The 12,914-nt window shown below is 44.5% G+C and overlaps 1 protein-coding gene across 2 annotated transcripts in view; it reads left to right on the forward strand.

The window, feature by feature from the left end:
* The window catches only part of LOC147009149 (uncharacterized), a 53,247-nt gene extending 41,237 nt beyond the window's left edge, over positions 1 to 12,010 (forward strand). The window contains exons 2-3 of one of the 2 annotated variants that reach the window (XM_085862854.1): positions 5,073 to 5,178; positions 8,651 to 12,010. In XM_085862854.1, coding sequence (XP_085718980.1) covers positions 9,336 to 10,322 — 987 coding nt within the window. In that variant the 5' untranslated portion in view covers positions 5,073 to 5,178; positions 8,651 to 9,335 and the 3' untranslated portion in view covers positions 10,323 to 12,010. Of the gene's footprint in view, positions 1 to 2,642; positions 5,179 to 8,650 lie in introns of those variants that run through there. The other variant, XM_085862855.1, reaches the window with a different exon arrangement.
* The last annotated feature ends 904 nt before the right edge of the window (positions 12,011 to 12,914 follow it).

Here is a 12,914-nt window from a genome sequence, read left to right on the forward strand (position 1 = left end):
CAACAGAACGTCACATTTATCGGACTACTCGAGACAATTGTGTCACAAGGTGTGTTCTTGCACACAAGTTTTCATCGTATCCGGACAGCGAGATTGCTTCGTTTTATGCGCGGAGAGATACGGCCGATGACATGCGCTGGCCTTGCTTGAGATTTATTCGCCGCGGAGAAACATGTCCGCAAAGCTGCGCTGGTCACGTCACCTCACTAAAATATTTCTGATATCGAGCAGTATGCAAGTCGAATTTACATTATTGAATTACGAATAGGATTTAGTCTAACCAGTTGTTATTGCCAAGTCTTCCTTCGATGTCCTCCCGATCATAATGAACGCCGGGAATTTCATCGCCATTTTCCTCTGCTTATCCTGCTTCAGGCTCGAACTGCTAAGGCCGTATTTCATTTCCAGCTGCCTGAACTTCACCTCCCGCGACTACGTTATCCGACAATTCTCCATGTGATTCAGATCAAAATCCTTCATTTCTCTCACACTCACTGTCACTACCAGGCAAATCAAAGTCAATGCCATCCATTATTCAAAACCAAATGTTCGATTTTTTTTAAAGCAGAAATGAACGAAGCGATTGAGTCGACCAATCAAATGTGGAAACACACAGAAAGCCAATAGAATCACGTAGACCACCAACCCGAGTAATTAGCGTGCAGCCTTTGTAATCCTGTAGTTGACGTCATGTGGGTTACGCCCCTTTCAGGAGAATTTTTAGGGACGTTCCCAAAGAGGTTTGTTTTTTTTAATTTTACATTTTACAGAATGAGTATTGTGAAAAAACATTGTCAGATCTGAAATCACGATGAAAAACTCCTCTAGGACATATATAAATGAAATTTCTATACTTCTGCGTGTCAGGGGACCTTTAAATTGCAGCTCAAAACACTCAGTCCACACATGTAGCGAGAACCTTCCCAATCTTTATCACTGCTGCGGGGGAGGCATGGGAGATTTTCCCTCTTTCTCCTGATTGGCTACTCTTTCTCCATTAGGTTAAAACTCCACCTTTGAGTGCATTATTCATCCAATCTCGCTTAAACAGCTTTATGGTCTATCATTGTGACAATAAAATATTTTCTTTTAAAATCAATAAATCAAAAATAAAATCTTCAGCGTCTATCCAAGGTAGGGAACACAAATTTATTCTTCCATGCCGGTAAAGCACAAACATTCCAGTTTCGTGACCTTGGGTTTTTTCCTCTGATAAGGCCTGCAACCGACCAGACAGCCAGTCTGTGCACCAGCTTTGTCTGGATTTTAATTTGCCTGCCTGAAGCGATCAAAAGGGTTACACTGGGTTGTTTGCCATTGCCTTCCCAGCAGTAGTTTTGGCAGGAATTTATCTTTAACATCCATCAACCAATGTCATTTATTAATTTTAACATTCACAGACTAATGAAGACAGCACGCCTAGTTCAACGTCCATCCGAGGGATAATTGATTCATCTGTGAATCGCCCTATGTGCTGAACATCATCAAATCACTTTAAAATCATTCCAAATCAATCACATTTCTATAACATTTTAAGCACGAATCAAATCGAATTTTGGAAACATTTCTCACACGTTACTGGACATGGCATGTGCATTTCAACACAGTAGCCCCCACCTTCCCAACTGTGAAATGAATTTGATCGAGGGCTCAGCACCCATAAATCTCTTCTAGCAGTATGAACAGCTGCTCAGCACTTCACCCTGCCGGGTTGAGTAATTAGAGGATTTCCCTCACAATGCCGGCGATAGCGAGCCTCCAAAATGGACTTCACTTTCATCTCACTCTATAGCTAAGCTGAGATTCAAACACCGAAGAGTGTTGGCCCGTACAGGGAGAGATCTCACGACCTTCGCGTTATCAGCACCATACCAAAGTAGCCACAAGCCAAAATGGCCTCGCGACTTAACATGTTACCCCAAGATGAATTGAATGCATCATCATTATTTTATTATTATTATTATTATAACAGGTATTCAAATGATGCTCCGAGGAGACCATCCATTTATTATGTATGCAACGTACATTGTTCAAAGCCAAAATAGCATACAAAGTTATTAAACAGTGAGAAAGCCAGTTCAGGGAGATTTGTGACCTTGGTTTTTTATCAGCACCAAACCATGAACAGCCAGGCTGCCTTCACTCCCTGCCTGAAGTTTCTTTAATTGTTACAATATCATTTCCAATTCAGATTTTCACCAAGATTGAATTCACACACATACCTCTCGATCCGGTAAAAACACTCTCAATGAAATCCGCCCCGCACTGTAAATCAGCAGCACGTGCGGTGCCAGTCGTCATCGTTTTTTTCCCTCTGGAATCGGTGCGTGCACCTCACCTTAACCAGAGTCTTCACAATCACGATGACGACCAATCTCGATCTCCATTTTCCATCACACATGCATTCCCACAAGCTTCACAGGTCACAATACACAATAGAGCACGTTTTATTCCAGTGAAATCTATTGGACTCGCACACGTTCCATTTCTCCACTGGCCAGCACTTTAATAAAGTGACCTTAACGTGCTGTTAATATGCACTTCATAACCTCAATCCACATAGCACATAACAATCACATCACACAGCGAGCTGGGTCTCGAACCCTGTCCTTGCGGAGGTGGGATTTCAACCCACTCGCTTTTGGCCAGAGGGGATTGGCCTTTCCCCAATGCCTCTACTGTACCCAGTACAGCACCATGAGCCGAGTAACAAACTCACTCAAGGTACGGTGAAGACCCTAGCTTCCCGTCAAGAGATCCCTGATCTCTTGTTCAGCCCCAGGCTGAAGCGGTCCCAGACTGTAGGATCTTCCCAGGCCTCCAATAAAATTATCTGACACGTACTTTCCTTTGTTCAAAGTATGTTACCCGCTAAGAACAGCCCTGCCGACAGGGATAGCATCTCGTTGGCATCCGCCATCCCTCCGGACCATGGACTGTCTCCAGGGATTTAGTACCTCCGTGTCACGGCACCAATTGTTGTAGAATTTTGTTATTAACCATTTTAACCGACTCGATGTAAATCCCGTTACTCAAATGAAAGCCACAATTAATTCACTGTCCACAACGGAAAGTACATTACATCAGATAATTTTATTAACATAGTATTATGGAGTACAACCCACTGAGATGGTATACATCCACAATGATTTGCACTAAACTAAGATTACATTTTCTGGCATTTATATGCTTTTGGGAGAGTGGAGGGGGCTGATAAGCATTAGGCAAAAGAACTCCAACTGCAATACGTGTCTACTCGGAGAAAAGCGAATGACATAAAAGTTGGTGTTATCAGCACCCAGGTCACTTTGTTCCATAGTAAGACATTCCTTTTATCAACATTTAGGTTGAAAGACTCTTGGGTAAAGGGAGCATAACTGACATCCAATTCGACTTATAGCATAAAAATTAAATTTATAAAGCACCAACAACAATTATAATTAAGAGTACATTAATATAATTATTTTCTCCCACAGAGGGATTGCTTAGATCTTCGTAATGTCCACAAATAGTTGAACCCTTGCCTGCACTTCCGATGAGAGGTCATTAATAGAGGATCCTAACAATGTCAGCCCGAGCACAACTTCCTTGCGGTATTCCGTTATATACAGGAATCCAGGGAGATGCAACTCCATTGACTATGACACATTGGACCCTGTCAGTCAAAAAGTTGCAAATCCAGGCTAGGATCTGTCCTTGGATTCCATAAGTGGCCAGCTTCATGAGTAGCCTCTCATGTGGAACACTGTCGAACGCACATCTGAAGTCAAGGTACACTACATCGATAGGTTTCCCATCATCCAGCAGTTTAGTCCATTAATTTGCAATGGTAAGGAGCTGAATAGTACAGGATTTGCCAGGTGTGAATCCATGCTGGTAGGTGGTCCACAGGTTGACTTAGATGTACTCCATTACTGCATCCTGCACAAAACTTTCCAGAATTGTCCCAACCACACATGTAAGGCTAATATGTGTAGTTTGCAGCCTTTCTTGTGGATTGATGTTATGTTTGCTCTCTTTCATGCTTCTGGGAAGATCCCTTCCTCAAGTGATTTGTCGAGGATTAATGTTCGTGGAAGTGCTGCAGAGCTTGCAGTTTCTTACAGTAGTCATAGATGGATATTACCTGGACCAGCTCTCTTCTTCCTTTCAGTGCCGTGTGCTGCAATGATAATATTGTTCAGGTTTGATTCATCATGCATTTGTGTCAATGTAGGCAGGTTGTGGAGATCTTCACGGGTAAATACCCTCCTGAAGTAGTTGCTGAGGTTCCCTGCTTTCTCTTCGTTTGTCGTGATGAGTGAACAATTCTCCATAACAAGGTTTTCATCTTCCTTTCTCCCCTTTGCTTTGCGACTGACGTACCTCCAGAAGCCTTTTGGGTTGGCTCCAAGGCTGTCAACAAGCTCTTCTTCAAAGTTGATTCTTAATTATGTAGTGATAGCTCTCAGTTTGTTCAGTTGTGTGACGTATCTCACGTATTGCTACTCGGCATATTGCAGATGGTCTGGATCACTCCTCCTTCACCACTGCCTCCTCTCACTAACTTCTCATCACTACCTAGCCTGGCTACCCCCTCACCACTGCCTGCCCTGGCTACCTCCTCACTACTGCCTCTCCTTGTTAACCTCTCATCACTGCTTGCCCTGGCTACACCATCACCACTACCTCCCCTCACTAACCTTTCACCACTACCTGCCCTCACGACACAATCATCAGGTATTTGAAAGTTGGATTCATGGAGAGGGGGTGCCAAAGACGCCCCTTGTCTGGGGCATCATTTGAAGTCGGGCCGGCCCTGGTGCCAAGACCGAAATTATTAGATTTTCGTGAAGATCCTGATCCGGACAAAGATCCTATTAAATTATAAGGTGATTCTTCACCATTGAGAGATCGGGCCATACTGCACGATATCTAAAAAGGTTGTGGACAGATTATGAGAAAACTTGGTGGATGAGTTGGGTAGGTGACAAGACCGAGCCGATTCGATTTTGTTCAAGGTACTGTTGTATTTCAATGGATAAACCACTTGAACATATGGGACCAGAGTTAACACAACTTGTGTATTGCAGCCAATGTGGTGGAATCTCTCTGCCGACAAGATTGGTCACCTGACCTGTGTTCCGCTGGTGTCTCACGTGACTACGCAAACAACGCATTTTCACCTCTTCCCTAAAGGTTAAGCATTACAATCTCTGCAACTCGAGAGTTCATAGAACACATTACCCTGCGCATACACACTGTCTTGAGAAACAAGTACATGGGCCAGGTCAACGAGCAGATAATTCGATTGGTCATGATGAGATAAAATGCAATACCATGTTGTCCTAGTACCGCTAAATGGAAGGGTTTTGAAAGTGCCAAAAAAGCGATTTGTATCATTCAGTGTTCAAGTATGTACTGTATATTGAAATAAATAACAAAAGATTTTAAAGGTTCGAGAAAACTTAGCTGGCACCCTGTGCCTGGGTTCATTGTAATCCTTGAGTATGACGATGCCATATATCATTAGCCGAAAAGTGATGACACACTGCCGTTCACCCGGTTAACCACAATGAGGAGGGGATGGAATTATAACCAGGACACACTACACCACAAAAAAATATATAAACAAAAGTGTATGGATGTGTGCGCGTGCACACACACACACACACACACACACACACACACACACACACACACACACACACACACACACACACACACACACACACACACACACACACACACAATCTCTAACACCGGCGAGTCTGCCATTTCATTCGAACAGATGGGCAGGGACTGCAAGCAGACATCTCTCTTCAGGACCAGTCTCTCACATCTACTGACCCTGATGTTAACTCAGCCTGGGGGTTCTTCCACAGAATCCTGCCTGCTCTCTCTCTCTGGCATCTAGATTCTCTCAAGATGAGATCTAGACAATCTCGTCTTCAAATATCCTCACCTTCTTCCCACCCATGGTACACTGAATCCTGTGGTGAGGCAGTTGCTCTGAATAACCTGCAAGGGAAATCCAACCGAAGACAACTTCAGTGAATTCCAAAAAGTCCACAGAAAGTGTGTCCACTCTCAGAAGAGCTACAAAACAACATCTGTCCAACCTCAAGAATGAACTTTCAAACTTGTCTCCCTCCTCCAAAACCTGGTGTTGCTTTGTTAAGTCTGTTTCTGGAGTATGTTCCCCTTCCATCCCTTCAAATGGCACCACAGCCGAATGCACTCATGAGAAGGCCAAATGCCTCAATTCTGTGTTTGCTTCCAAATCTTACGTCCACAACCCCTCACTCTCAGTACCTACCTTTCCCTGTCACACCCGAATGCTCCTGGACTCTGTGTCTTTTGCACCTGAGAAGGTCTTTCAACCCTTGACTTTGACTCTGCAACTTGACCGGAGGGCATCAGCTCACGTGTCATAAAAACCTGCTCTGCTGGGCTTGCACACCCTCTCTCAGGCATTTTCACCCTGCCATTTGTGTGAGGTCATCTTCCATCTCCTTGGAAATCCACCAACATCACTGCACCACATAAAAAGGTGGAAAAACTGATCCCTTCAACTTCAGACCGATCAGCTTACTTCCAATCATCAGCAAGGTCATTCAATCCATCAACACAGTCGATATGAAATCCTTCCTTTTCTCCAACAACCTCATCTCAGATCACCAATTTGGTTTCAGACCAGGTCACTCCACCTTGGACATGCTTCTTCGACTCACCCAACAATGGATGGAGGTCCACAATGTCAGACATGATTTCAGGGCCATCTCTCCGGACATCTCATGCTTTTGATACAATCTGGCATCCTGGCTTGCTCTCCAAACTGTCTACCTGTGGCATCCAAGGCCAACTGCAAACATGGCTCACTGATTTCCTCTACTCTCCTAGCCAGCACGTGGCACTCAACGGAGTATTTTCATCTGCTCGCCCGTCAAGGCTGGAGTGCCCCAAGGCAGTGTTCTGGGCCCAGTCGTATTCCTGATCTTCATCAATGATCTATCTGACTCTGGAAAATCCTATTTATATATTTGCTGATGACTCTGCCCTCTGCCATGACGTCCATCATCCTTCAGGCAGGCAGGCAGCAGCCTCTTCCTTCTCTTCAAACCTTAAAAGAAAATCACAAGCTTGCCAAACAGTTATAATATGTCATTCAATCCTGACAAATCTCACTTTCTCGCTATCTCTCTCCGAAAGGACCGTCTGACAACCCTCTCCACCCCCCCCCCCCAACTCCTTTCTGAACAATCCTTTGGAGGAGGTTCAGTGATTCAAACTCCTGGGTGTCACGATAAGCCATGATCTATCTTGGACGAACGACATTTCAAAGTTGGCCTTCAAAGCCAGTCGATGACCGGGCATCCTCCAACATACAAAGCCCTTCTTGGCATGCCTGAACTCCTATCCACCTACAAGGCCTTCACAGCTTGATGGAGTACTGCTCTCCTTCTGGGCTGGCTCTCCTGCCTCACACCTTGCTCAGCGTCATGCCATGGAAACGAAGGCCTTCAAGATCATTGGAATCACCGTGGCTGGCACAAACTGGCCAGAGAGATCATAATCGGCCTTTTTGCACACGTGACGTGTGCCGCTGCAATGGGAAGTCCTCACCTTGCCCCATCCACAAACAAGAGATTTTGCATATACATCATTAATCTGTCTGCCCTGTCTTTAAATTACATATGCTGCCTCCTCAGTGTCACGTGTAACAAACAACTTATTCTGACAGATCCCTGTTAAATGGTAATCAAACCTCCGTGAAACACATGGACCATACTACACTGAGGTCACAGTCGAGCTCTGGGTCCCCCCCCCCCCCCACCTTCCACGTAGCATTAATTTTTTTTCAACCTCTTCATTTAATCCTAATCATTATTCAATTTAAACTCTTAGTTAAATTTAACCTCTTAATGTCATTCATGCCCTCTTGCTTTGAAGAACGGAAAGAAGGTGGGAGGGGAGGACAGAGAGTTGCGGTGGGGAGGCAGACACTTTTCGTTCTTTTAAAGACCCTTTTGACCCCTCTAAACTCCTTTCGACCCTGGAGACCCCATAGATCCTTTGGAACCCTCAATACCCTTCAGAAGACCATGAAGATCTTTTAAAACCCAAAAACCCTTTATGACCCTCTTCATCACCTCATGCAGCCTGACAACAGCCCTCCATCGGGAGACAAGCGTCTGTCCCATTGGGACTATTTAGTCCAGGATGCAGGCTACCTATGCGTAAAAATGTGGTTGTGCATGCAGTTTTACTGCAGAAAAAGGTTCTACGGTAGCTAATTAAATAAATTAATTTGGGTAGACATTTCACTCTTTGGACATTTTCATTCTGGTGGCCATTTTGAAAAAAATGCGAAATAATCATAAATTACCCCCAATAACTCAAAAATACCCCTGTTAAAATGACCATTTTGATGTAATCACACATTTTTGGGTCGGAAAACATTAATTTTAGATTACTGCAAAAACCATTCAAAGTTGAATTTTCAAATTCAAAATTCAAATTCTTTTTTTGGGGGCCTACCTACATTATGTTGTGAGGTTGCAGGTCTGTCTTAATATGTATGTGCTCTAAAGTTGTCAAAGTAAATACGCCAGGCAAGCTTAATCACTGATGGCTAACTTGATGGCTAACTGATGCCTTATCTTTGCAGATATTCACATCATGGCGTCAAAAGAAGCTTCAATCCCAGTGGTTTTTTCTGAAAGTCAGCCAAGGCAGTCCACTCCAGAAGGACAGATGCATTGTGTGTCAAAAGAGAAAAAGTACAAAGCTTACCTCAACTGAAGGTGGAAAGAAACTGTTACGAGAGGTGGCAGCTTTGAGAAAAGATGATGTATTCAATCGGCTGAAGTTAATCCCAGAAACTGAGAAATTCTATTATCACATGGACAATGACTGTTATAAAAGTTACACTCTTAAGAACACATTAGATCGAATATGTAGTGCAACCGACGATGGTCATACTAGCGAGGAAGAAGAGAGTGGTACATCAGATCCTAACTCACCAGTTACAAAACGAGCTAGATCATCCTCAACTGCACGTCCATCAGCAAGTGATGCCAGATGATCTAACCAAGAACCTCCTTGCATAGTCTGTGGTTCAATCACAACAGAGAAATGCACAAAAGTAAGGAAGAAGTTCAGGATATGTGAGGAAAAGAGGGCAAACAATTTCTTGGCTGCTGCAGTTTACTATAAAGACACTGTTTTCGAACGGATCGCAGATCTAGACAGTGACCAGAAGATCTATAGTAGAACTGGAGAAGAATCTCTCAACAGAGGACTGTTTATTTGAACCTGTATCCTGCTCTAAAACAACTGTACTTGTCGACTTCATGTCACAAATACGTATGATAAAGATGACAACACAGAAAACATTTGGCCAGTCAATAAAGACCATCTTCCGAAAGGCACAGTCTGTATGTTCTACTCAAGAAATCCACATCATCTTAGACAGCTACTTCGATAAATCAACCAAAGAGACAGAAAGAATCCGAAGGGCATCGTCCTCGGGAAGCATGGACTTGGTATCAATCTGTTCAGAAACACCAGTGCCTGTCCAGTTGGAGAAATTCTGGGCATCGTCAACTAACAAACAGAATCTACAGAGCCTCACCATCACTGAAGCCAAGATGTATTCAGCACAGACTAGTACACCACTTGTAGTGAGTGGGGTTATAGTGAATGGTGAGGTTCTTCCAGCTCAGAGGTTTACAAATGGAGAAGCCCATTCCCTCATGGAATTGAAGAATTCTATTGAGGAGGCAGATTATCGGCTTGTACCACATGTTAACTGGGCAGCTCAGCACAACACTAAGAGGGTTGTCCTGCTTTTGAATGACACAGATGTCATCGCCACCATGCTGCGGTATATTGAGACATTCATATCTAACGGGCTGTCAGAACTTTGGATACAGTTCGGAACTGGCGAGAAACAACGATTACTACCACGCCATACTCACAAGAAAAGACTTGGCCCTGATTTAAGTCGTGTGTTAGTCAAAGCTCACTTAGCCTCTGGGAATGATGCTCTCAACAAGATAGGCACGAAGCATGGAGCATTGGCTGCCGATCCGGTGTCATTCCTAACCGACTTTGGCGAGACAGATAACCTTTCTGATACTGATGTACAGAATCTCGAGAAATATCTCGTTAAGGTCTGGTTAACTAAGGCACAAGTTGACACGTTTGATGAACTTCGATATGAAGACTATCACAAAAACCTAAACAAGTCACTGGCTACTCTTCCACCAACATCCAGTGTCATCGAGGGACAAATACAAAGAACATTCCTTGCTGTTCGTAAAGCTGTTACTCTTTAGGACCAGAGAGTTTCCCTTGAGCCGACTGACTATGGCTGGGAAGAATCTGATGGAGTACTTGTACCATCAAAACACCTAAAACCACTTCCAGATGTCCAACTAACTGTTTGCATCTGTAAATACTGTAAAACCAAACAGTGTAAATGTCGAAAGGCAAACCTCAATTGTTGTGTATTTTGCAAATATGTTCTACTTCATGTGATAATACATAAAAGACATTGAAAAGTTCAAGTTGAGAACAACTTATCTGTGGCGATAACAATACAAATATATCTGTACATAAATAATTCAATTGAAAATTGTTAAATCAAAATATTGTTGAGTTCTTAAGCACCGGTTTGGTTAAACTATCACATTGATGAACTGGTGGCGGTCATATTGGAAATTGCATAATGCGAGAGTCTAATCATTTATGCATTCCCTTTGTCCTGCAGCTTGAAAAGGCAAAATATCACTTTATCATTACTTTTCATACAATAAAATGTTGAAATTTTGGTGATTCGAGTGTTGGAAACAGCCTTTTTTCCAAAATGGCTGCCAGCTTGAAAATGTCCCATCGTGCAAATGTCTAACCAAAATAATTTTGACATTTTATGTTCAAAGATTGCAAAAACTATTTGAAAATCCCTGCACATCAACTTTTTTGTGACACTTCAGGCTGCATCCAGGACTATAGGGAATGATATATTGTTACGAATCTGGAACCCATCGCACACAACAGCCAGTCCTTAGAGATCAGTTATATCGGTAAGTATGTGTTTCTAGGTAGGGTCCCGTCCTATGTTTAATGGGTGATTAATGTGCGCTGTTAATTATTTTATAGTTAGGATTTTTACATCACCAACAACGACGACAACAACAACACTCTGCTCGTGGCATTGTCCGCACACTTCCCAAGCTCGCCGGCATGTGCGGAATTCCATGCCCCAGGCGATGTGGATTTCACACCAAATATAAGGGTATGCGTCATTTTCCGCCCAATGGGCGACGCGCAGACCAGAGCCGGAGCGGTCCTTTGCAAGAAGGCGGAGCCGCGACACACCGTCCACCCAATGAGAGCAGGTGACGGGGGAGCGGACCCGCCCCGAAAAACGATGAAAAAAAAGAGTTGAAGATTGCGCCCCGTCGGTTCGAGCGCGCTTCTGTCTGGGTCTGCGGCTGACTGCATCCCACGCATCCGAGGGTCTCATCTGGCGCATTAGAAGCGGTCGACCATCTCATCACGGGAGATCGCCTCGTCTCGCCTCTTCTGGGTTCGGCTGCCCTGGTCCGTTCTTTGGCGACTAGTGCTCCGGCAAGGTGCGGTCGTCCAGCCGCGTGAACGTGGCCAGGTCGCCAGCACGTTCTCTTCCCTCAGTTCGTCTTCCCTCCGAGCTAAAGGGGCAATAAAGACCTTGAGGTCCATCTCTTTCTGGGTATTTGTGTGTGTGTGTGTGTGTGTCCGTGGGACTTGTCTCTAAGTAGAATTGTTTAAGGAATTACTTGTACATTTGATACCTTTCTTTATTCGTGATAACTCTGCTCTGTGTTCCCCTCCCCGATTATTGTTATAAATAAATATCCCCTCTTGTTGAATGTACCAGTTTGTCATTTCTGCCAATGGTTTGCCACGATGCGTATTTGGGATTAGGAAGGCCGTTGTTGCTGTAATTGTTCCAATTTGACCGACAGGCCTCGGTAACCATCTGCTCGGGTTACACACGGTTCGAGCACGGTGAAATGAAAGCGAGAGAAGAACCTTCAGAGTGTAGGCTTTATTCCATTGATTGAAGCCGCTTCTACGGGCACATCAGGGAATACAGGTGCAGCAAGGAGTACATAAGCAGTAAGGTATACACGTGCAACTAATCACCGCAAAATAAATCAGTATAAGCACGGAGTCCGATATACTCTCAGTTCTCACCATTCAACGAGCACCAAGTGAGCCGCCGCCGTAAACGACAATGCCCCTGGGACAATCCCCCCGACCGAGCGGAATCTTAGCTTTATCTATTCCGTGCTCGAGCCGTGCGACATGTGATCACACGTCACGTCCTTCAATTCACCACATTCTCCCCGTCTTTAAAATGTAACTAGAGGCCCAACTAACGCACCATGATTACTTCAGCACTACAGGAGTATACATTTCAAGCAACGTGAACTATCTAAACTACAGAAGCATACATGCCAAGCAGTGAGGATTATTTTGAGTTGTAGGAGCATGGTAATGAGCATCGATATATTATGTAACGAGCATATAGGAGCATGAGCATCGAGGATGCCGATATTCCCCTTTACAGATTGAGTCGGCGAGGGGGTATTATCCGTCGACCTCTCCGGGAGTAAATGGCGGTTTCACTTGAGGGAGGCTTCCGATCCTCTTGGTGAGCCTCGACTCGTGCCGGGGATGACTCCCCGATCGCTCTCGGGTGGAACGCGGCAGCTCCGTCGCCACCATTCTCGGGTGGAGTTCCTGGGGGGGAACACCTGGGGAGGGGATGTCAGAGGGAGGAGTGCCAGATGGTGGTGTACCTGCGGGAGGAGTACCTGAGGGAGCCAAATGGCGAACCGACACAGTGGTCTCCCTGCCATCCGGGAGCCTGACATGAGCAT

The sequence above is a fragment of the Eptatretus burgeri genome, chromosome 17 (assembly GCF_056783735.1).
Source record: "Eptatretus burgeri isolate ZD-2024b chromosome 17, Ebu_testis_v1, whole genome shotgun sequence".
NCBI lineage: Eukaryota > Metazoa > Chordata > Myxini > Myxiniformes > Myxinidae > Eptatretus > Eptatretus burgeri.